Source organism: Ixodes scapularis, unplaced genomic scaffold (genome assembly GCF_016920785.2).
Source record: "Ixodes scapularis isolate PalLabHiFi unplaced genomic scaffold, ASM1692078v2 PGA_scaffold4__175_contigs__length_147842914, whole genome shotgun sequence".
Taxonomy (NCBI): Eukaryota; Metazoa; Arthropoda; class Arachnida; order Ixodida; family Ixodidae; genus Ixodes; species Ixodes scapularis.
The window spans coordinates 2,985,285-3,008,631 of NW_024609879.1; the positions used below are offsets into that span (position 1 = coordinate 2,985,285).

Genomic DNA, 23,347 nt, shown 5'->3' on the forward strand with positions numbered 1-23,347 from the left:
GTTACTTGTGCCTGGATAAACAATATAAAAAATACAAACTGCAAATTCTTTCAACATTAAAATTGTTGCACTACCCCTTTAAAGCGAATTTCGCGATGTATAAAAAAAAGGACAGAGTACAGAGAACTGATAGAGGAGAGAAGCGCTGACTCACAATTGATATTGCATCTTCAAACTTGGTACACACCAAACGGGTTTTAACCCCCGTTTGCTCATGTGCATTACAATCCCCTGGCCCTAATCTCAGATAGGAGCTTACACTCTAGCTTTATATTTTGTATTTTATAGGAAAGCAGCGACCACGACCATTTAACTATGAACATGAGTCTCGGTTGCTGAAAGAAATGTGAACTCGGCTAGCATCCGTTAAAGCCTGACGAGCAAAGATAAATTCTTTCCAACAGAAAAGTGCTCTCTTTTCCTTCCACATTTTTTTAAAAACCTGAGACAACGGACGAAAGAGGAGACAACCACAGAATATCTAGAGTCTGAGTTTGTCTCCTTCTTTGTTTGTCGTCTCCGTTTTTTTAAAAATGCGTAACATAAACCAGCTTGCCTGTCTGCTCACTCTAACTTAACTTTTTTCCTTCGTTTCGCCCCCCAATTTCCTTCTCATTTATTTACGTCCTTCACGCATGCTAAGCGTCTAATACCCTCCCAAACCTGAAAAAGAGGGAAATGAGCTCCAAAAAGGCTGTTGCTATTATTTGACTCGGATTCCCGGACCGCTCTCCAGGTTGTCCTATGACGGGCTTGCAAGTTTCTTTTCGGGAAGGACCATACTGCGTTCTTCCCTAAGCCGACAGTACGGTGGAGGCTACATGCTTGTCCGACCGGCCCCTGGTCTATTTTTGACCACGCGATTATGCTCTCGCCCATACGCACGCACAGGGTGCGGGGCCAGGCGATCAAAGGGAAGCTGTTGATTGGTCCGGCAAGTGCGTAACTCTTGTCGCACTGTCAGCTCTAGGGTTGACGGAGTCTTTTCTATTTTTTATATAGGGCCAGAGGCGTTAAGTGGCTGGTTGCATATTCCGATTTTTTTCTTCATTATGCGCCGAGTCAGGTTTCAGCATCACAATCTACGTTCTAGAGCTCAGATATGTCACCAACAACCGACGGCATGCGTGTCATTGTAAGTCGTTTTTCCACTTGTCGAGGGGTTGTGCCAAAATATGGAGGTGAAATATGGAGGTGTCTTGAAGAAGCATAGCGGAGCTTTCACGGTAATGCAAACCATCTTCATTTTCGGCGTTTGCTTCTTTTAAAAGGGAGTTGAACGTTGTCGTGCCAACCTCGGCCGGAAATGCTAAGCCAATGCTGCGCCAGTCTCCTCCTCTGATGCGCGTATTATTTTAGGCTGTCGTCGCACATTCCTGTTGTTTGAGAAGAATGCAGAATGAAGGCTCAGAGACCTTAACCTTTGTTGTACCATAAACAATTCTTTATTTTTGAAACCGCATAGCTTCGTAAATTTTGCGAAGTGTAAACTTCAGGAATACTTAGAGGGCACTACATTTTACGATCTGAAGTGGTTTGCTATGTAGTGGTCGCGACGGAGGGATATGTATAAAGTGTCCCAAGTCATCAGGCTCGATCTAAAATGGACCGTAAAACTCGACGCCTGCCTGCAGCAATGTAAAGTTTTCATCAAAGGTGTATTTCACAGGTCGGTTTTTTCTTGTAAAATTACGAAGCGTAGCCCCCTTTCTGTAAAAAATAGAACCAAGAAACCTGCCAGGGTCAACAGCGGGCGGCGACACAGACAACCGAGGCGAGTTGTGGGGCGCGTTTGGTGCATGTATTGTAGATGGCATCGGGAGCAGCGTCCGAAAGTGCAGCCAACCATTGAAAGAAAGCAGACGACACGCAGACATTCCGTTGGCAGCAAAAGCGCCGTAGTTATGTAGACACATTTTTTTTCACTTTAAGTTTTGCTTTTATTGTCTGCATTTAGTTTTTAACCAAAGGTACATTACAAACAGATTATGTCCATTTTAATAAGCCATGGTGGTCGCGAGCCGTATCAATAAGGAGGTAGCGCCATCTGTCGATATGAGGGCTTAGCGTGCCCCGCCACTCGACCGTGTCATCTGCGCTGCCGCTCGCCGTTGACCCTGGCAAGTTTTTTGGCCCTATTTTTTACAGAAAGGGAGCTATACTTTCAAATTTTACAAGAAAAAAACGACCAGTGAAATACACCTTTGAAGAAAAGTTTAGATTGCTACGTGCAGGCGTCAATTTTTTTGGACTATTTTAGATCGAGCCTGGTGACTTGGGACACCCTATATTTGCGCAATCAATTTTTTCTCAATAATTCTAAATCGCAAGATGTCTCAAAATTAGTTTATTGCAAATTAGCTCCTTATACTACTTTATGCATTTGCTGGAACAGTAAAAAAAAACATATTTCGTTCTCTAATAGAAAGAAGCTACAGAACCTGCGAGACATTTAAAATAGCAAACCTCAAACAGAACCAAAAGTTATTCTTGAAAAGAAAAAGCTGTTGTCAATGTTCTCGCTACGCTTTCTGGATAATATTTGAAATGGACGAACCATGGGAGGAACCCAATGGAGCAAGCAGATGCCAGCGTGCGAGAAGAATACTGCTTCAGCTTTCTTAAGTTTTATTTACACTCCGTTCGGCTGCCTCTCTTTCGTCGCCCGACGACGCTCTCTGCTCGTACTGTAATATCCCGAGTCATCACCCACAAGCCTGCCGCCTGAAATTCATGAAAAAAGTGGGGTAGGTTTTGTCCCGGTGGGTGAGCGCAAGACCTTAAAAAAAAAACGGAAAAAAACGCCCATTTTTTTGGCGTATCTAGCGCGGCTGCAGAAAAGGTACATTAAACTCATAACTTGAATCAGTTTTATTGTTTTATGCAAAGAAAGTGCCCATGAAAGAATGTTTTACTATCACACAGTCCGTTGCTTGCATACGCACCATGAACACCACCAATTGGCATACAGTGCGAACGTTTGTTCCGTGAAAGCACGTTACACCGCTATGTTCTCCTCGTTAGTTAAAAAAAAAAAAAAGTCTACAAGAAAATAGAAAAATCAACCGAGTGGAATGAGCGAGCGAGCGGACCAAAGAAGCGATGAAGAGCGATGCTGGGAAAGCGGAAAAGCCGGCGATTGCGTTGACAAATACTTTGGCGTAGGGCCAAGTCGAGCACCTTGTCAATCGCAAGCTCTTGCACAACTTTCTTGTTTGGTGCATACATGCGTGCGTTCGTGCACAGCGTGGTATCAAAGCGGGTTGAGGCGGCGTTGCTGCGTGGTGAGGACGGCACCATGAACACGGAGCTCCAAATGGGACTCTCTACAAACGTCTGTGTGCGTCGTTCCCGCAAAGCTTTATTTACCCGTTGGCTTTCTCTTAAACATTGCAAAACTGCCGTCGCGACAAGCCAGGAGAAGAAGCGGGTTCATGGTGACCTTACTTCGGCGGAGACAGACTTTGACCTTACACTCTGCGGTTACATTCCAAGATATGAGCGTTCGCATACTTCGTGATTTTTGAATGGGTTGCTGCTTCTGTTATCTTTCCGACTTTTTTTTTTTTTTTTCGGGATTATCTTTTTGTGAGCAAAACAAACTTTCATTTTGTTATCTCCATCGTTTCCTTTTCACACGGATACACTACGACTTCAAGGTAGCTCGGGGAGGAAATGCGTAAACAAAGAGAAGTGTCTTTCTCTCCTTCAATTTACTTTGTCACAGACGTCCTCCAACTGTAAGGTCCGTGGCTGCGTCATTCGGGTAGGATGAATGGTTGCGGATTGCGGAGTCAGCGTTGGGGTTATTGAAGGGGTGGGCAATGACTCTGCGTTTTTTTGGAAATCGATATTGGTTCTAAAAGTGGGTCGGCAATGACTCGGGGATGGGCGATGGCTCGGGATATTACGGTAGGTGCGTAATCACGCGGGGAAAAATAGGCCTGGTTTGAAGAGCCCATAGCTTCCACCACACAGTCGACTTAGGGTCAAACGGAGTGTTCATCGTGTACTTCGAGTAAAGGGGTAGCTTCAAAGAGAGGCAGGGAAAAAGAAGGTGCGGCTTCTGCATTTCTCCGCGAGATTACCTTTCTAACCCTAAACGCCGATGTGAAAAGGAGGAGTTCAATTCCCGTTACGGGAAAAATGGCGAGGAGAGAAAAGCAAGGGCAGGCGAGAGTAAGCTTCCTCCTTTCCCTCTCACTTTAAAGAAAAGTGAAAGCGATGGCAAACACATTCTTCTTCGAAGTTTACATGTCTTTGAGCGACCTAATTCTCTTCCTAATTTGATGGTGAATCATAACCACAATTTGTTTCGATAAATAAAAATAAATAAATAAATAACCAGAGGCGACTTGTAGGCTTCCCACCCGAGACTAGGGCCGGGGGATTGTAATGCGTCTAAGTGAACCAAGGGTGAAATCTTTCGGTAGCGTACAAAGTCCGATTAGGCATTGCGGGTAAGCAATTGTCTACCGTGCCCGTTCTTTATTCCTCGTGTGCCCATTTACGTGTCACGAACTGCTACCGACTGGCCTGACTATTCCGGCTCTCCCGGAGTTGAGAGCAGGGATTCGTCGGACGACCCATCCGGCGAATCCTGCGCGTTGACGTCGCAGTGCAAGAAAAGAGGCACGTACCATCCGTCGCTGTCCTGCGCGTTGACGTCGCAGCCGAACTCGACCAGGAACTTGACAATGTCGAAGTGGCCCGCGCAGATGGCGTTGTGAAGGGCCGTGATGCCCTCGTCGTTGGCCGCGCTGGGGTTGGGAACCTGCGGGAGCCAGCGTGGGAGGGCATGGCGGGTCGATACCTCGCTCCAGAGAGCCTGTATTGCGGAGTTTCCGACAGCTCTTTCAGGGTCCCCGGTTGAAAATTCCCTTTAGATTCCAATTGAAATTTTCCCCTTCTTACCAATTAGGTTTTTGGACAACCAATTAGTCACTGTCAATGGGAACCAACAGGAACCATTTGGAACCCATTCAGGATACAAATGGAAAAATAACCTCAAGTCGTGAGACCCATTGACCAGTGTGCTTCAAGTTAGAACCTGCCGGAACCAACTGGTTCCAATTAAAACCAGTTGGAATTCCGATTGGATCTAATGGGAATTTTTTGCTGGGTCACGTGGTTTATGGGCCGCGTTCGCAATAAGAGCTGAGCGCGGGTGACAAAAACGTCAATCATTGGCAGACATCTCCGCCTTTCCGCCTGCTTTCCTCATTGTCACGAGGAAATGTGGTTTATGCACACTCGCCATGAATCTCCGCAGAAGGCGTCCGCCATTCAATTACAAATGCTCCCTGTGATGTCCGATGGACCCTTTCTTCGATTTAGTTTCTCTACCTCGCCCCAATTACCCGTTCGACGCGTTGCAGTATTGACTCGAACGTGTCGATACGCCTAAAATTCTTCAAAATTTTCTTTAAGGCAAATGAATTACTTTATAGAGTGAAGTCATTTGAGACATGCGGCGACCTTTAATTCGCATTACATGTCATGTTTTTTAGTCACTTTCGTTCCACGCGTGATGTCACATATATCGTGAGCGTTGTGGGTTGTTTGAAATTCCGGTGCGAGGTCACGTGGCTGCGACCTCAAGACCCTATCGACCAATCAGGATTTTCGCGGCACGCCACCGACGCTGGCTTTTCTCGTCATGCCACCAACGCATGATTCTTTCGTCATGCCACCGACGCCGGATTTTCTGCGAAAAGAGCTCCTTAACACCACTGCGTTAAAACGAGATGGAACCACTGCGCGAGGCGGGTGTTTGCTCCGAATATTAAGGCAGCTACTTTGTTTCCGTTGTGTTTAGTGTTACATTCTTTAACGCTGGTTCAGACATTTGATTTTGAGTGTGGCTGACAGTATTACAACTTCCTCCATCCACTACAGCGCGTTACAGGGACCTCGGTTGCCATAGCAACCATCTCGTCATGAGCAGTGTCAAGTGGTGGCAACGCAGTCAAGTCCATAGTTGGACTGCTTGAGGATAAGTTGGGGACATCCCAGGTGAAAATCAGCCCACTTCCAGCTGGAATATTGAGCTGGAAATGAGGCAGTCCAGCTGGATTCCAGCTGGGTCCAGCTGGATTCCAGCTGGAACCAGCTGGAATCCGACTTGTGACGCCATGGCTCTCGCCACGAGTGCTTGCAAGCGTTAGGGACGGAGTCGATTAAATGCCCGCACCAGCCTCCTCTTGAACGCACATGGCAGGAGTGCGAGAGGCGGGCAGTACCTCGAGGGCGGTCTTCTTGACCAGCTCGAGCTCCCCCTCTAGGGCCGCGTCCAGCAGCAGGGCCAGGGGGTCGAAGCTGACCCTGTGCGGGTTCTTGGTCGAGCCCTGGGTCTTGAGGTTGCCCTTCCTGGCACCTGGTGCCTCCGTTGAGGCAGGGCAGGGGGCACGCTGCTCCTCGCCGCTCTCTGTCAAAACGGAGAGGAAAGGGCCGAGAAGACGCACGAGGGTGCATCAGGGAAGAACTGGGTCTTGACCTCGCCTCGAACTCGCCTTCCTTCTAACTCCCAGCTATGCGCCAATTAAAGCGTGGAATAGTTTTTAACGGAACCCCCGATCCGAAACATTTGCCTGAGCATTTCCCCGCTAAATTTAGAGGTTGAAATTGAGGTCCTGCGACACTGGGGTATTGCGTGACGGCGCGACTCGACGTGGCGATAAATATAGAAAATAATCATTAACCACGCAACCATGACCTGCCTAGATGGCGCTTTTGTGTGAGGTTCCTACTCCCGTCCCGTACGTCCATTATGCCGATTGAAACAATTTTTTACATGAGTGCTCCACGGGACGGTAAACGCGAGAGCATTGTTCGTATAAGCTGCGTCTGTTAATCAAGTAAATAAAAAAAGTATGATGGGCAAATAAAAGCAATAATTCTTAAAACATTCTCAGTTTATATCTTGCAGTTTTGTCATGTAATTAAGTATACCTCAACTCAGTGCTCCCCAATCTCTGCTATCCTGCAATTTATCAAAAATACAAATATTGCGTTGCAACTCCTGGCTTTTTGCGATGCAACAATGTTTTTGACTTCAGTGCATGAACAGCAATAGACAAAAGTGGTAGTGAAATTCATTTGACAGTATAGTCACGGTGAATCAGTTTGGCTAGAGACTATCGTCAAATACCGTGGAAGCCAATACTGGCAACTCCCGCGGAAAACGGGCGAAAAGTGATTGCAGCGCCCCTGGCGAGCTCGGAGTCTCCGCTGGCAGAACAATTCTCCAAAATGCATTGGTTTTGCCTATCTCCGTGCGAGGCGACCAACGAAAAAAAATTGTCACGGACATTCGCTGCTTTGAAAGTTAAAAAATGGGTGCCAGCTCATGAGTGAAGGACATTCTCTTCGCGTGGGAAAGATTTTACAGCTTTCTGGGTGCAATTTCGGAGTTCTCCCGAAGAAAGCAGTCTGTCACAACTTATGTAAGCCAAGCAAAACACGAATGTATGCCCTCGCGCTGTTTCGTGAAAAAGGGAAATGTACAAACATTTCAGAACATAGCTTCGTTTCAACTTTATTGTTCTTATCAGTCAATTTGTTTTGTCGTTGCAATTCCCATTTCTCATGAGTGTCTTGCTTATAACCGTTTCGTCGAACAGGCGAGCTGGCTAATCCCGTTAAGATCGTCTCCGGATGAAGAAGCAGATGTCAATTTCGAACCACATACGTTACGGCGATGTCAGTATGCTCCGAAAGAAGGCGTTGTGCATATGCAAATCTGACGCGGTTATAGATTAACAAAAGCGGAGTTACGAAAAAAGCAGACTTCTCGCGCTTGCAAAGAAAGAAGGGGAGAGCGTCGTAGCCCCGCGAAAAAAGATGATTTCAGTCACGTTATTTACAGTGCACAAATTCCGATTGTTAGCGCGGGAACGACCAACATCTTCTGCTTAGCTGCTTCTTTACTTCTACGATAAAGGCCGACACCCGTTGAACCGTCTCCACTCTTTCCATTTTTGAGTCTTCTCTCTTTTATATTTTTGAGGCGAAGCCACTCTGCCGCGTTATTTTTTCCTCCTGCTTATATGTTGCTGTGTATATTTTTTTTTTTTTTTGCCCGGCATGTAAACAATCGCGTATCCTTACTTTGTTTGGCTTAGTTTTTACTCCCTTTCCTTCGCTTCGGCGCTTACTACCCCCGGTTCGTCTGCGCTAGGCCCGGGCATTTTGAGGGCCGTCTGCAACTTTGCTGTTGTTGTTGTTGTTTTCTTCCACTGTCGTCTGCGATAACCTCCTATTTTCGCCTTCGATTAAGTTTCTAATCCAAAATCGTCATACGTGCTTTTTGATATTTATTAAATATATTAAGAAGTGTAAGCTCGTTACCCATATTTATTCGAATTTTATTTGTGTACTCCGGCCGGCACGTCTGCTACGGGTCATCGTTTGTTGATCAACCGGCCGCATTCAAGAACAAGTTTGTGCGATGTGGTGGAAAATCTTTCTTCTGCTTCCTACGTCAACCTACGGACACCTACGTCAACAAGTACTTGAATGCACTTTTAAACTGCTTCGTCAAGCGAGCGAACGAACAACCCGCCAAAGTCACTGGAAAAAGAAATTCGAAAGCAAAAAAAGGTTACTCACTGCTAGCACATATAGAAGATTGCTGCCTGCAACGAAAACATTTCTGCGACTCTTTTTTACCGGGCAGTGTGAGCTGCACTACGTTATTTATTTCCCCCGTTTTATTTTTAGTTCGTACCTACGCCGCGAAAGCAAATAAAGAAATGTACAACAAGCAGCTGAAAAAAAAAGGGTCACTTTCTTCTTTTTTCATTAGTTTCGTCTGTTGCTTCCGCTTTGTTTGTCGTGAACTCAACATTGGTGGCGACCACCAGCTATTCATTTGCTGCTTTCCATTTTTCTTTTTTTTTCTATAAGCGCCGCAACGATCGTCGTCGTTGAAATAGTTTTTTGCTAGCTTCTTCGTTTTATTCGCCGTTCTTCGATCCTCTTTCCCGTTTCTTTTTATTTTCGTCGGGAATGGCGACACCATCTTTTCTGCAAAGATCGGTAAGTGTTTGCACGTTCATTTTTATCTTTACTTTTTGTTTTGTTTTTATGCTCCAGCAGCTCGTGCGCCTGCTCTGGTAATATTAACATGTCGTTTTTGCATGTTTTAACGATTACGACGTAGTTCGAGTAGCTAAACGGCTTTTTTCCGCTTCCCAGACGCGTTTCAAACGCGTGTGATCCCCTGAGAGGCGTTTGAGACCGCTAAATAAACTGCTCTATCTTTGTTTATGCGCGCGTTGTTATTCGATTGTCGTTGCAGTTGCGATCAGTGGATTCCGCTTTGCAAGCGAACTGACCGTAATAAATTGTTTCTGCTGTTAGGGTGACGATACGGGGCTTGTAAAGCTCGAGGACGTCGCGGAGCCTATACTTTTCCATTGCGACGACTGCTTCAGTAGACTCCGAGTCCGCTAGAGGCGCCACTGTCACGTTCGCCGCCGTTCCTATTTGTTTTCGGAGGAGTTTCCAGTATTGGCGAAGCTATATCGTATTTGCTATCGTAATTAAAACAAAAAGCCAGGAATAACTGCTCCCGACCACTAAAGTAAGCTTGTTTGTTATACAGTGTAGACCGCATATAACGTATGTCGCGGGAGTCGCGAAAATCCGCACTAAAAGCGGTACCGCGTTATAACCAAAACATCAATTTTTCAGGCCAAAATACATGCCATGAGACAACTTACCTTTGTAAAACAATTTATTTTATGTGAGATGAAAAATAAAGCTTAGTTTGAGGAAAGTCTTTATTTCACCAGACCGGTACACTTCTCTCTCAAGTGTGTCACAGATTTTGAAAGAAATGAGCGGCTTTTGCCTGGCGCAGCCTTTTAGCGGCGTCGCGGGTTGCGGACGGACGTTGCGAGCGTTCAGGATTGCTAACCCTAATCACTTTTCTCCGGAGATGAAAACGCGTGAAAATTCGGATCCTTCATACGGTACGCGCCAGTAATACCTTGAACTTGAGCACACGCATGAAATGCGCCAAATAAGAAATCCGGGCGATGTTCGAGCACACAAATGCTTAGAAATCACCACTGTAGTCGAAGTAAACAAACACGACGACACGGGCGTTTCTGCCGTCTTGAGAGCGCCGCCACGACATCGCCGCTCGAGTAGGTGGATCTTCCCTTCTAGTACGTGGTGGGTTATCATAGCGACACACAGCGAAAATTCACAGTAAAGGATAGCGCTTTTACGCGGAACGATGAGATGAACGCCGACGACGATCACAACGTTGATCACAACCGATGCCATGTTTGCGGATTAGAAGCAGCCGGCCCGCGACCGGCATGCGACGCGCGCGAACACTTCTCGACCTGCAATTGGTCTGTCGTTGCGGTTGTTTCGGATGTTTTCAAGGAAGCGGAGGGACGCACGCACGTAAACGACACGTGCGTGCGTCCCTCCGTCGCTAAGGCAACTGAAGCCTCTCTCTTCGCTTCTCCCGCTTCTTCGAGCAACCTCCTTGCCCCGCGAGTGCCGCTTGTGCAACGCTTGCGGCTCGCACCGTCAGCGCCGTTATCTAGTGTCGCACAGGGAAGCGTGCTCGCTGCTCCGGTCGTCGGCGCGGTCGGCGGGCTGTGCCAGAAACCGCACTATAACCGGTATTTCCCTTCGCGCGCCTGCGTTTTAAGCGATATGTAATTACATGGAGTTCTATGGGAGGCGAACCGGTGGTTTAAAAAAACCGCGTTATACCCGGTCCTGCACTATAAGCGGTTACGTTGTAAGTGGTCTATACTGTAGCACAGTTTCTCGAAACAAAGGCGGAGTTCAAACATTGCAACTATCGGTTCCAGCTCGACATTGAGCCGCAACCCATACTTTATCTTCATCAATGTCGCCGCAGAGAAGAAAGTTTGTGTTTCTTTAAACTAACCGAGCCGCTTCGAAACTCCCCAAGAAGGGGTACAGTTGGAGAAACCTTTCAAATACTCCAATTTCTTAGTTCTTTACAAAGTCACTGTTTTAACTTTTTCATCCGTGAATTGTCGCTTTGTAATGTAATGAACGGTTACTTCTTTATGCTCTTTATTGAAATCATATTTTTGCACCCTCTCTCATAAACGAAACGTACTACACTAATGCGTAATGATGATGTGAATGTAAGTGCTATAAATTCATAAACAAATGGATAGAGATTTAAAATGTAACTTATTGTCCACCCTAAACTCTAGAAAAGCACTTTCTGAAGACAGCCACGAGCAACTCGACTAACCCGTGTCCGAGGCGGCCAGCTCCTCGTGCGTCCCACCGTCGCCTTCGGTGCGTGCCGGCTGCTCCTCGCTCACCTGAGAATAGGAAAACGACACTCGCCACAGCACACAGGCTCTACGAGGCAGCGGGTGTTCGCTCAAGACACCGAGAAAGGCTGTCCTTGGTGAAAATGGCAGGGTGTCTCTTTGGAATGCTCCGTGTCTATCGCGTGCTTGTTGCCCCGTGGTTTGGCTGCGCGCGCACGCTTGAAGCTGACAGGACGCCTGAACATTATCGAAGTAGGAAGCTCGCCCCAGAGGTGGGGCAACTAAAACTCACCCCTGCCGCCCTCACTCTTTCAGGGGCCTTCATATGTACCGGGTGTGTAGGAGAAAATTTGCTAACATTGTGCAGTCGGTTATATCACAGTCGGGTATTTCAACTTATTGTTTATATCGAACAGTCCATACATCCCCTTGAAAATCACATGTACAGAGATTCCACCCGTTTCTCTTTCTCGTGGTCATAAAACAACAGCACACCGACCATGTGGACTAAACACACTCTCCGAAAAGCTCTGTGCCCCTGAGTTAAGTGATTTGTGAAGCAAGCCAGTCCACTGAGGAAGACATGAAGGTCTATCCGCAACAATAAAGACGAATGAGGGTGAAAGAGTGTCTTGATCTTAACAGTATGATGTAACTTGGAACTATATCTGTCTACTTGTAAATATATTTTACATATGCTCATTATCACCTCCAAAGTCCTGCGTCACATCGACACAACGATCCGCCATACTTTTCTTCAGATATTGTCGCCGACGCAATCATCACGAGAGGAAGAACCATCATCACTATTGCATCGCTAAATGAGGTCATTTTTTTATAATGACTGAGGGTTTCTTTCTTATACAGGAGCTTATTATTCGTTACCTTTCGTAATAACACAGGGCACAAAAGGAACACAACCTTTGTTACGAGTAACATATTTATAATGATTGCACGTGCGGGCCGGTTTGGCCCACAACCCGAAAGTCAGCAGCAAGCGGCGCCTTGCGCTGCTTTATAAAGGAAGGGCGATCGATGTGCCCCCTGGTGTTTATCCAGGTGCACGGCAAAACGGCCGCCCGGAGCGGTGCTGGCACAACCACCCGACTTCCCTACAGCGAACAGCCCTCCATAACAAAGAAGCGCGTGCGCTAGCGATAGGCGGCACGAAGCCATGCCGCTGACATGATAATCGAGCGATCTCATCAAGAATACAAGGCCCTGATTCTGTCTTATCACAGTAGCAACCATCCTACTATTTTGCAATGTTTTCCCGCAGCTCTTAGCTCCTAACATCGCCGACGTTGCCTGAAAATTTAGACCAAGTCGGCAATCGACCCGCCAGCGTATGGACCGGACAGCGCGGTTGACGAGCAATCTCAATACTTGGTAAGTCACCCCGAGTTAAAATGCAGCCGACGCTACGGGCCAATGGAACCAACCAAACAGCATCAAAGCATGACATCGTGACATTCGTCCATCTCCCTGTATGTGTTCTTCCATCGGCTACGCTAGTCAAGTCGAGTGAATGTCCCGTGACTTTTCGCTTTTTGCATGCGTGTTCGAGCCCTCGACTGTGCCTTCGACAACATATTTTCGAGACAACGGGCCCATGCAAATACTTCTGGCGTGCGCTTACCTCGAGGTCCTTCTGTTCGTCCGTAGGGGCCACTGAGCACCTGGGTTGGGCGAGCTGGGTGGGACGTTGCAGGGGAGGCTTGGGCACGTGCCTGCAACGGGACCATGCAACGGGAGTTTTAACTCTTGGGCCCACGAACAAGGCGCAACGTAGACCCACTCCGAGATATTTAGGAGAAGGAGAGTGCCGCGTTTAATGCATGCTCTCGAAATAATGCAGACTGGCATCACGACCCAGTAGCCGCTCAGTGGTAGAGACGACCAAATGAGTGGTCATCTCTACCACTGAGTCCTTTTACGAGGTTATCACGTTATACACCATAATTATGCGGTGTTTCATTTGAGTCAGTACATATTTAAAAAAAAAAAAAAGAAAACATAATAAATTAGATTTTCTGTTACGTAATGTTTTGTTTGTTTCATTATTTTTGGTATGTAAAGTCGAAGTCCTTACTTGAGTTATGACGTTTTACGGCTTCTGGACCATTTCTCTAAGGCTGCCAATCTCTCCACTACCGTCACTTATTTTCCCTCTCTCTGGACCATTTTTGTACATAATAGTCGTTATATGTGCGGTTCACTTCGCCATGCAGTTACCAAAAAACGCCCAAAAGTACCTGCCTAATCTTTTTTTCTCAAGTTTATGGTTTTCACTCGAAAACGCAAATGGCAAATTTCAGAGGCCTAGATTGAAACAAAATTTACGAATGTTTTGGAATTTATTTTTGCCATTTAGCGTGAACTGCAGGGTATCCAAATCGAGTCATGACAGGCCTGCCACAAAGCGAGGAGGTACTGATCCTGGAAATTATTCGTTCTGAATTAGGCTTTTCAGTTAGACGAAAATGAACCGGGGATAAAAAGGGTCCCTGAGCCTGGCTGGCTTCCTGAGAGCCCTCTTTTCGACAGGAATAGCCAATCACTTTCAGTAGTTAATGAAAGGTGAAACACTTTGTGCGTCTTGAAGCCAGGGACAAATTCGGAAAACACAGATTGTGCCGCGTGTTTTAGGCTGCGTTGGGTTTAGCCTAACACAGACAAAGTGTTCCGTAATGCTGTGGCATGTGACACCACAAGCAATCAAATGACCATGTCACGCGATGTCAAGTCATGATGTTGCACAGTGTCACGCAAGCACTGTCTGCTCAATCTGGTGGGCATGCCATGGTTTTTTAAAGTGTAGCTATCACACTTTCCTCAGGGATCCCAGTCCTATACATACATTCTGCATTCATAAGTTTCTTTGAACTGCTGTCTGTTGCAGATTAAGCTCCTCGAACAAAGTTTTCTACTTTGGTAGAGTGAACACTGGAGAGGACGAAAGCACCAATGATAGCAAACAGAGAGCTTGGTAGGGGAAGGCACCTGGCCTTTGAGCATTCCTGTCAGGGAACTGAAGAATATCGGGCCAGCAGGAAGACTCGCTGGCACGATAAATGTGCCACCCCAAGATCAATCTTTGCATTTTCTTTTTAGCGTGCCAGTTTGCGTGCTAAAGCCCCTTGTACTCGGCAGGAAGGCAGACCGCTTGAAACTTTCCCACAGTGAATATATGGGGCACTCAAAGCTCGTACACTTTTATTACCGTAATATTCCGTAAATATGAGCCCCCGGTAATACAAGCACCCCGCCACATAGACGTTTGAGGATCGACCTGTCACCATAAAATTCTGCTTCCTCGACATAAAATCCCGCAGTGTATGAAGAGCCAGTTTGGGAACATGTAAGTATGCACATTTGTGCCTCATTATTATGGATGCTTTCTAGACAGTTCACAAATGAAAAGACCCTTATTGAAGTTCTTGGGTCAACTATTTTTGTATTCTTTTTTTGGTCCCGAGGAAAAGATCTGGCCGGAAACAATGCTTTGATTTTTCGGTGCTTTCCAGCCAAACGGTCACTTGCCCTTTTCTCCCGACGAGCGTCACAGGTGCAAATGACGGACCTGAAAGTCACGTGTACCACGTGTATTAAAGTAAAGGCAGGAACTTCCTCGCCACTTAAGAGGAGGCGGGATTATGTCGGGCATGAAACGGCAGCGGCCAGAGACAAGTGCCTTCTGTGGTCACGCTCGTTTATTATGTGTGAAACTTCGATTCATTACTTCTATTGCATAATTTACGTAAAGCTGAATATTGTTTGTGAACCCGCACACCACACATGTCCATCTATGTTAGGGTTGAATGGTATCCATAAGTACATTGAGGACAACTCACATAATGGACGATTTTCTGGAGAATGGGGGTGTCCATGTTACTGAGACATGGCCGTAATTCATAAGCACCAGTGAACTTCATAAGCAGTCAAAGAAACACTGAGATAATGGGAGGCTTTTCCCAAGCCGGCCGAGGTCCGCACCTCTGGGCAGGGGGCGGAGTCCGGACGGGTTCAAGGGGGGTCTGGGGGGTCCCCGCATCGAGGTCGTCGGAGGACGTCTCCGCCTGGGGGTGGGGCTTGGCGCTCGCTGCCGGCTTGGGGGGCACCTGGGGCTTGGGGGGGACGCTCGGCTTTGGCTTGGCTCGTGGCTCTCCAACCGACGAGGGTGCGGCGGCACACGACTGCTCGGCCGACGCTCTGCGTTGGCGGGGAGAGACGCAATTGTTGAAGGCCCGGTACAGTCGTTACACTTCAATCTCAAGGAAGCCCCGGCAGCTTTGAGCGACCGCCCTAACTAGTATTGACATTTTCAGGATAAAATGAATTAGAAGCTGCCAACCAGCTGCCAAGGAGAAGCGGCATGCCCCCGTTATGTGTTGCTTGCCCCAATGTCGACGTTTAACGGCAAATTAAATTTCTTTTCCAAGATTGGGTGTTGACAGTTGGAGACGTCCTGCCAATACCAACTTAGGGGTAAGAATGGCCACAAAAGTTTTGCTGCTCCAGAAACCTAGTGAACTTACACTTTATCTATTTAACTTCCGCAGTATGTGATAGGCATAATTGCTGGTTAATGATAATACTTATGTTTTAAAACTATTCTTCTTATTATTATTACCATAATTACTCACATAATAAACGCACTCTTCTTTCCCCGAAAAATGTATGCGTATTTGGGAAGATACATTTATTGCGCGGGGTAAAATTTTGTGCATTAACAGATCTGTGGCACGTCGATGGAGGTGCACCCAGGGCTGATTGTGGACACACCTTAGTAACCATGCTCTACATATTCCAAACCTTCTCTTAAGGCATCCTCACATTCTTTTTGAGAAAAAAAAAGTGCCATACGAATCTCATTCGGCACAAAGAGCAACACGAGCATTCCTGGGCCTAGCCACTTTCACAATTTCAGTCCGAAAGTGGACAGCAGACGACAGCGTTTCTGTTGACATCAATGCATCCGATGGAAAAAAAAAACAGCTTTGTTGGCTGTGCGCGCCACTCAGTTATGCTGTTGATCACTCCCACGACTTCCCCCCTGCAGCCATAACACGCGCTTGTGCTGCCATGCTCGGCTTGGCTTGGCTTGGCTTGATCTGGCCTGGCTGCTTGGTGGTTTACTTCGCTCGGTGGATGGATGGGTTGGATGCAGTTGAAGACAGCGGCGTTTGAAATCTGTTCTTCTCTGTTGCCTGCATGCGAGCCAGGTGTGGGCAGATTGCGTTCCTAATGTCCCCAGCATTGACGCCTCCAGGGGCAACGAAGAAGGACAGTTTTTGAACGACACTTTTCTTGCACCAAACTCTGCGCAAACTTTGTGTTTACAATAAAAGCCAGGATAGAATCCCTTTCCACTGCAGGTAATGTGCATTCAACGTTCCATCAGTTCCGCTGCTTCTGTCCACTAGGCGGACTGATAGTGCATGCAGCAAGTGCCAACGAGCACACGTGCCACGACATGGCACCAGGCGTTCTAGGAAGCTTGTGAACTGACTTTAAACTAGTAACATTGTTCAAGACTCGCAGAGCCAAAAAAATAAAAGTGCGTTCGATGCAGATAGAAAAAAAAAAAAAAAGAAATCCAAATATGACTGTTGCGGGGAGTGTGTTGATTATACAAGTGCATTAATTATGTGAGCAAATACGGTATTATTGTAGAAGGCAAATTGTAACGAAAATATTGCTTTACCCGAAGAACAAGCAGTCTCACTGGATATTTTTAGGGACCCTCATATTGCCACTCTAGATACATGTCCATGCATGAGGTTATGTTGCTCTGCCACATAATAAGGAATTAAAAAGAAAAAGGAATGACCTTGCAGACACAAATTGATCACAGACTGTTTTAAAAGATCACCCCTCAATCTCAATCGACGAAGATGTCGGAAAAAGTCATACTTGTAAATTCAATAATTAATTTAGAAAACCTAATTTATTTACGCAATGCAGCAGTGACCAGTGTAAGAAAGAAGACGAAGCGATTATCACGAGATGTGCCGAGCTATGAAGCAGCATCGACGCCGGATGTCTTCAGACAGTGCAGTTGTCCATTTGTAAATACTGTATTGTTGTGAATGGAAATGTATCGACCAGCGTGAAACTGAAAATAGAGGCTTAATCGGCGAACTTATGCCAGAAACAAAAAAGAGAATGGGCGTCGAGCAGTGGAGCAGAACGAACGCCACGGCACCAACGTGATGGCTGGCCAGCGCAAAAGAGCGGCAAAGGGTGAGTTGGCAAGGCCACACTTGGCTCCTCATGTAGTACAGTCAAGATTTCAAATATTTGAACCAGAATGTTCGCGAGTGAGCTAGGGTGAGATTTAATTGAAAAAGGTCATGTTGGACCTCTTCATTACACTTGGGTAATATAGTAAACTCGAATCTTCTGGAAGTACAGAGAAGCATTCCTCCTTGGTCATGCACGTGGCAATATTGTAAATAAAACATTATGTAGGGCAGGGGTTCTCAAACTGGGTTCCGGGGAACACAGGGGTTCCACGAGCTGGTCTCACGGGTTCCACGAACACCCAAATTGCTCCCCCTCCCCCTCCCCCGCCGCAGGCTGTGCGGCAGCACCATGCAAAGCGCCTTCATCTCACTTTGTACTGACATCGCGATTGATATGGTGAGGATATATGGGAAGCAACGCAAGCAAAATTGCCTACAATTGTGCATCTGTTGCTTCTCGGTCCGCAAATATAGAGGAGGGGGGGGAGCAGTGTTCCGCGGCAGTTTTTGAGGCTTCCCGGGGTTCCGCGAGACCAAAAAGTTTGAGAACCCCTGATGTAGGGCAACGAGCCTGTGCACCATCAATGATGCAGCCGTGATGTGTCAAATTTTAGACTTCTGTAAGTCCAAAACGTTTTGTGTCAGGCACTCCTATTAGAGTCACTGAGAGCTTAGAAAATGCGTAGCTTATCCCGTCGACGCTTCCGTCTTGGTCCTTCTCGGTTAATGGCACGATCTGATTGGCTGCCAAGCAATAATTAGATGCACAGGACTCGCGGTTTTTAGACTGTCGGGGACTATAGTAGCGGCACGAACCCTAGCTTTTCGCACAAGTGCCAATAAATTTCCCCAAAAAGTTGCATTCCAATTTTCTGCACACAGATAGGCAGCGAAGCGTACAAATAAGTACAACCAATCCACAAAGTTTCCTGAACACTGCAGCATTTTTCCTAGACCATCTAACAATTCCACATAATTTTTGCTGGCAGACAGCCGGGAAATAATTAACCAACTCGTAAGGAAAAACGAGTTGCCTCGTTTTTCCTACGTTGTTGCATTTCTATATTACTTTACCAATGACTCACTAGTTGACACTACATTGGAACCTGTACTGGCCCTGTGGGACAGCAGACGACACCAGTCAAGACAAAATCAGGTCTAATTTTCAACTCTTCTGAGAAAAGAAAGAAAAAAAGCAGCAGCATGCAGAGTGCTTGACGAGGTCTGTGCCTTAACTTTACTTGCTTCGTCACTTTTTACTTGTGGTCATTTTGAACCAAGTAACCCTGCAAGGCCGTAGATCGTCATTCTTTCAACCTTTCTATTTTGTGAATGATTAAATGGTGTTCGTCACCTCATTGAACTGTTCAGTTAACAGTTTCCGCAGTCATCCGTTTATCTGTCGGGGTATGAACTACATGAGAATGGCCCGTCTGAATCAGTCCCGCTTTTTCTGATGCGACGAAATGGCCAGTTACCGATTTTCAAGTGAAGAACAGGCATTTGAGAAGTGAAGTTAAAGTAGAAAATAAAAGCAATCAGGCCGGGCAGGGACTATGTTTAAGAAGCTGTGTTTCTCTATCAGATCAAGTCAAGTTGGGCCCAGAAATTCTGGCCCGTGCACGTGATGTCATAGTCTTTGATCGGGCGAAACCTCTTGCATGACACATGAGACTAAGTGAGACACTTCAAGCACAAGATAATGGCAGTACAGTGGAAACATTTAGCAGCAAGGAGCTGGTACACAAGTGCAACAATGATCCCCTACCCAAAGTTCTGCCCCCAATGTTCTTTCTGAGTGGCCACTGACCCCTTGACTGGCACCCTGAAGTCGGTGACGACGGGAGAGACGGGCTGGCTGGACGCAACGGCTGCTGGACGCAGTCGTACGGGGATCTGGGTGGCCGAAGCACGTGGGCACGGCACTACAGGGCTCTGAAACAAGAGGCCATGGGGCTCTGAAGCACCGCAGAATGCCATACAGCACTAAACTGTAAACAAAAGGAAGTTTTTTTGTGTTTTCTTTACGACACATATCAGACCGATTCCAATTTCAAGTCTATTTATTGCCGCCCTGCCGACTTCATATTCTCCAGGCTAGTTCCCTCATGCAAAATAGAACCATCTTAGTGCTGCACTCCAGGCACGTAGCCATGGGGCCTGGGCCGCCACCCCCCCCCCCCTCCCGAAATCTTCCATTTTGCTGGGACCTCCTCTCCCCCCTCCCCCTCATACAGCATTTTGTCATGGGTGGGCCTCCCCCGCCCCGAAACAAAATCCTGGCTATGTGCCTGACTAACACCTTTCCTTTCCTCCTTTAGCACCTTGCATCGATGACTGAAGCAATTTATGCGATTATATTGTAACCAATTGTAATACAATTTCATTTAAAGACCAATGCAAACAATTGTATAACTACTCACCTTGACTTGCATGACACCAGATTATTGTAGAGCGAGATCGTTAAATAGAAGAGAGTCAAAGTACAGGCTAGCTGGTGGAAGTCAACCATTTCGTCGTTTACCCTGAGACTGGGGAGTTTTTTGAAGAGCAGAAGAACAGAAAAAACAGACAGGTCTCAAACTCAGCTACACGTTTATTTCAACAACTTCCTCTTATATAGTTTGTTTTCGTCGTCAACAACCAATCACATACAACTTGTCCTTTGCACCGTGACTTTACAGGTTCCACTCTATCACAAATCAGGAAGAGGTACGCTGTGGTTCCGTATTTTCACGAGGTGTCCCACAATCTTAGAGCATGTGCAAAAAAATATGGCGTGGATGTCGTATTCAGCACGGATTTTAGGTTAGATAGATTGACACCTTTTGAAACGGCTCAGAGGGGCTGTCAGAAGGCGCATAGGGAAAAGTCGGTGCCGTGTAGCGTAGGCGTGGTGTATGAGGTTCCTTTGGCGTGTGGTTTTAAGTATGTAGGCCAAACCTCTCGGTGTTTAAACGATCGTTTAACGGAACACAAAAGGAATGTTAAAAATAATGCAGCAAATTCGGAGTTGGCGAAGCATCTGGAGGAGTGTAGAAACTGCACAACGGATTGGTCTGGAACGGATGTAGTTGTTAAGGAAAGCAACGATGTTAAGAGGGTGGTAAGAGAAACAATTAGGATTAGATCGTTGGGAAATTGCATCAGTCAACCTTCCATGCAAATAGGGAACCGCTGCAAGCAATTTTTACAATTTTAAGTTTTTTTTTTTTTTTTTGGTTAGTCATTCTGAAAGGCTTCTTTGGTGTGTATTGTCTGTGGTGTGTACTGGTGTGTATTGTCTGTTTTCTACAATTTTGGAGGTGACCAGTTTTGAGTGGGATGTTGTTGTGGGCTGTTGTCCTGTTTATTGTGAAGACACAAAAGAGTTGCTTGAGGCTTTGTGAGGCATATCTTCTGCTAGAACCTTTTCACTTGGAAACGTTGGGAGTGTCCGCTTCTTTTGTGATAGAGTGGAACCTGTAAAGTCACGGTGCAAAGGACAAGTCGTATGTGATTGGTTGTTGACGACGAAAACGAACTATATAAGAGGAAGTTGTTGAAATAAACGTGTAGCTGAGTTTGAGACCTGTCTGTTTTTTCTGTTCTTCTGCTCTTCAAAAAAACCCCCAGCCTCAGGGTAAACGACGAAATGGTTGATCGTTAAATAGTTTATTGTTTTTTTTTTGCATTCAATTACCTATCCCATTTTGTCGCTTTCGTTATCCCTTTACAAACCATATCTTAATCAATTTCAATCTGGTTTCACTTAATTGTGCTTGCTTTGTTTGCTTTTCTTCTTTTTTGTTTTATTTATTGTTTAATGATGAGATATGTGTATTACCATATTCCCCAATGTACAAGTTGCACTGTTTTCTTTTTTCCTTCAAAATTTACGTTGGTGCATCGAATACAATGGTACGGCATACATGCATATTTTGTAGCGTAAGCTACACTGGCCGAGGTTGAGCAGTTTCGCATGGCTCACAAAAAGCCGGTCTGCGCAAGTGCGAGGAGCAGTGACGTCACACGGCGCACATCTGCCGTGCCGGAGCCGCCGTACGCGCCTCGCCGGTCTGCGCATTCCAGAGGAGTGACGTCATAGCCGCGGCAGACGCACTGGCGCCGCCGCGTGCCCAGCTGTGCACCTCCGTTGCGCAGTAGCCAAGGAGCCGCTTGATAGCGCCTCTCATTTTGTGCACATAAGCTCACGCTACGTACATCCTGGCATAGCCGAGCTAAGCCACCGCAATTTTTTTCTGTAAGTGTGGACCTCAACTGCGAAAATTTTCCACGAGGTTCATATTCCTCGTTCGAGTGAACAAAAATATTAAGATTTGCTCTCGCTTATGCATGCATTACGATTATAAAACAGATATGTCGGCTTTTCGATGCAGTTTGGTCGCGCCGACCATTCAAATATATGGGTGAGACATGCATAACGACTTTTTTCAGAAAACGGTCATTTGTTGGGATTTATACAAAGACGTGACTAGGTGTAAAAAGTAAATAAACATTTTTACGATATTAAGAAGAAAAAAATAAACTCCCGGTCGACCAGATGCGTGGGAGTGGATCACGGCACATTGGACACGTTCTCCTCACCGGTGCAGTGGCCCGGCAGTTTACTGCGGGTGGTGCAGCAGGAGTGGCGGGGGCCTCGTGCGGCGTAGGGGCGGCCGGCGGCTCTTCGGGGCTCGGCTAGAACACAAAAACACATAAGAGATCCTGTAGCCAAACATAGAGTAAAAGGAACGATGCCATTTAGATCGCATCTACGGCACATCTGATTGCTCACTCGAGCGTATTTACGCGCACCAATTTCTAAAGCAGCTGTTACATTCTTACGTTTCTAGTTAGATTCAATTGCCTAAAGCGAGTGACAGCTTGAGCTGGTTCACACACTAACAAATGCTACGACCTCTGGTGATCTCCTACAACGAGAAGAAGACACTGCCACCAACCGTCGGGCAGCAGGAGAACACTTTGCATGCATTTCCTATATATCTGCCATATCATTTTTTCTTTCTTGGCTCGGAAAACTGCTGAGAATGCTATGGATGACCACTGCTCTTAGAATGTGTGCACATTTGACCTCCCAAATGTGCAAAACATCTGCCCCATTGAAATGCAGTTCCAGGGCCACCTCGTCGTAAGAGATGACCAGAACTCTAAGCAGATGCAAACGCTGGACGTCGTCGGTGTCGAGCATTCGCCGATAAAGATACCAGAAAAGCCAAAGCAAGGAGCGTGAACATAACAGCATTCGTTAAAGCTGACAGTGAGTATAGTGCGTAGGATTCTCACTAGCTATGAGCGCCGCATAAAAGCAAATGTGCCGCAATGGGAAATATTTGCACAGAGTTGGGGAAGTGGGAATACCTAAAATAAAACACAATTCGAAAGAGTAAATGCTTACGTGGTGGAAAAACGGGCGAGCCTATCCCTTTACTTATTTGCTCGTACGTCGTCAAGCTCGCTCTCTTTTAAAAATCACTTTGGTGCTATCGTTGGTCAGGCATAATAGAACTTCTTCGTACCGAACGTTGTCTATTTTCAGGCGACGTTTCCTTTCTTCTGCCTTTCGAGATTGCAATAAATTTTCTTTGTCCGCGATTAGTTTTTCAAGCTGTCTGGCTTTTGTTTATATGCACTCGTAAGTTAATTTAATTTCTAAGGCGCCTCGTTGACCTGACGCGCAACTTACGTAGCTCCACCCTCAGGTTTGTAAACCAGCGGGTGGAGCGGTAAACAGGCGAGTACGTGCTCAGTACGCTCAGACATTTTCAAGGAGCTATTCGTGCATTTGCATCAGCTTGCCAATACGCGTTC

At 46.4% G+C, this 23,347-nt stretch overlaps 1 protein-coding gene across 1 annotated transcript in view; it reads right to left on the bottom strand.

Annotated features, from left to right (window-relative positions):
- Positions 1-23,347, bottom strand: part of LOC8030815 (apoptosis-stimulating of p53 protein 1) — a 274,058-nt gene that overhangs the window by 24,632 nt on the left and 226,079 nt on the right. The window contains 7 exon segments of the mRNA XM_042293751.1: positions 4,641-4,774; positions 6,243-6,427; positions 11,261-11,333; positions 12,925-13,015; positions 15,282-15,497; positions 19,344-19,468; positions 22,121-22,216. Of these exon segments, the coding sequence (XP_042149685.1) occupies positions 4,641-4,774; positions 6,243-6,427; positions 11,261-11,333; positions 12,925-13,015; positions 15,282-15,497; positions 19,344-19,468; positions 22,121-22,216 (920 nt within the window).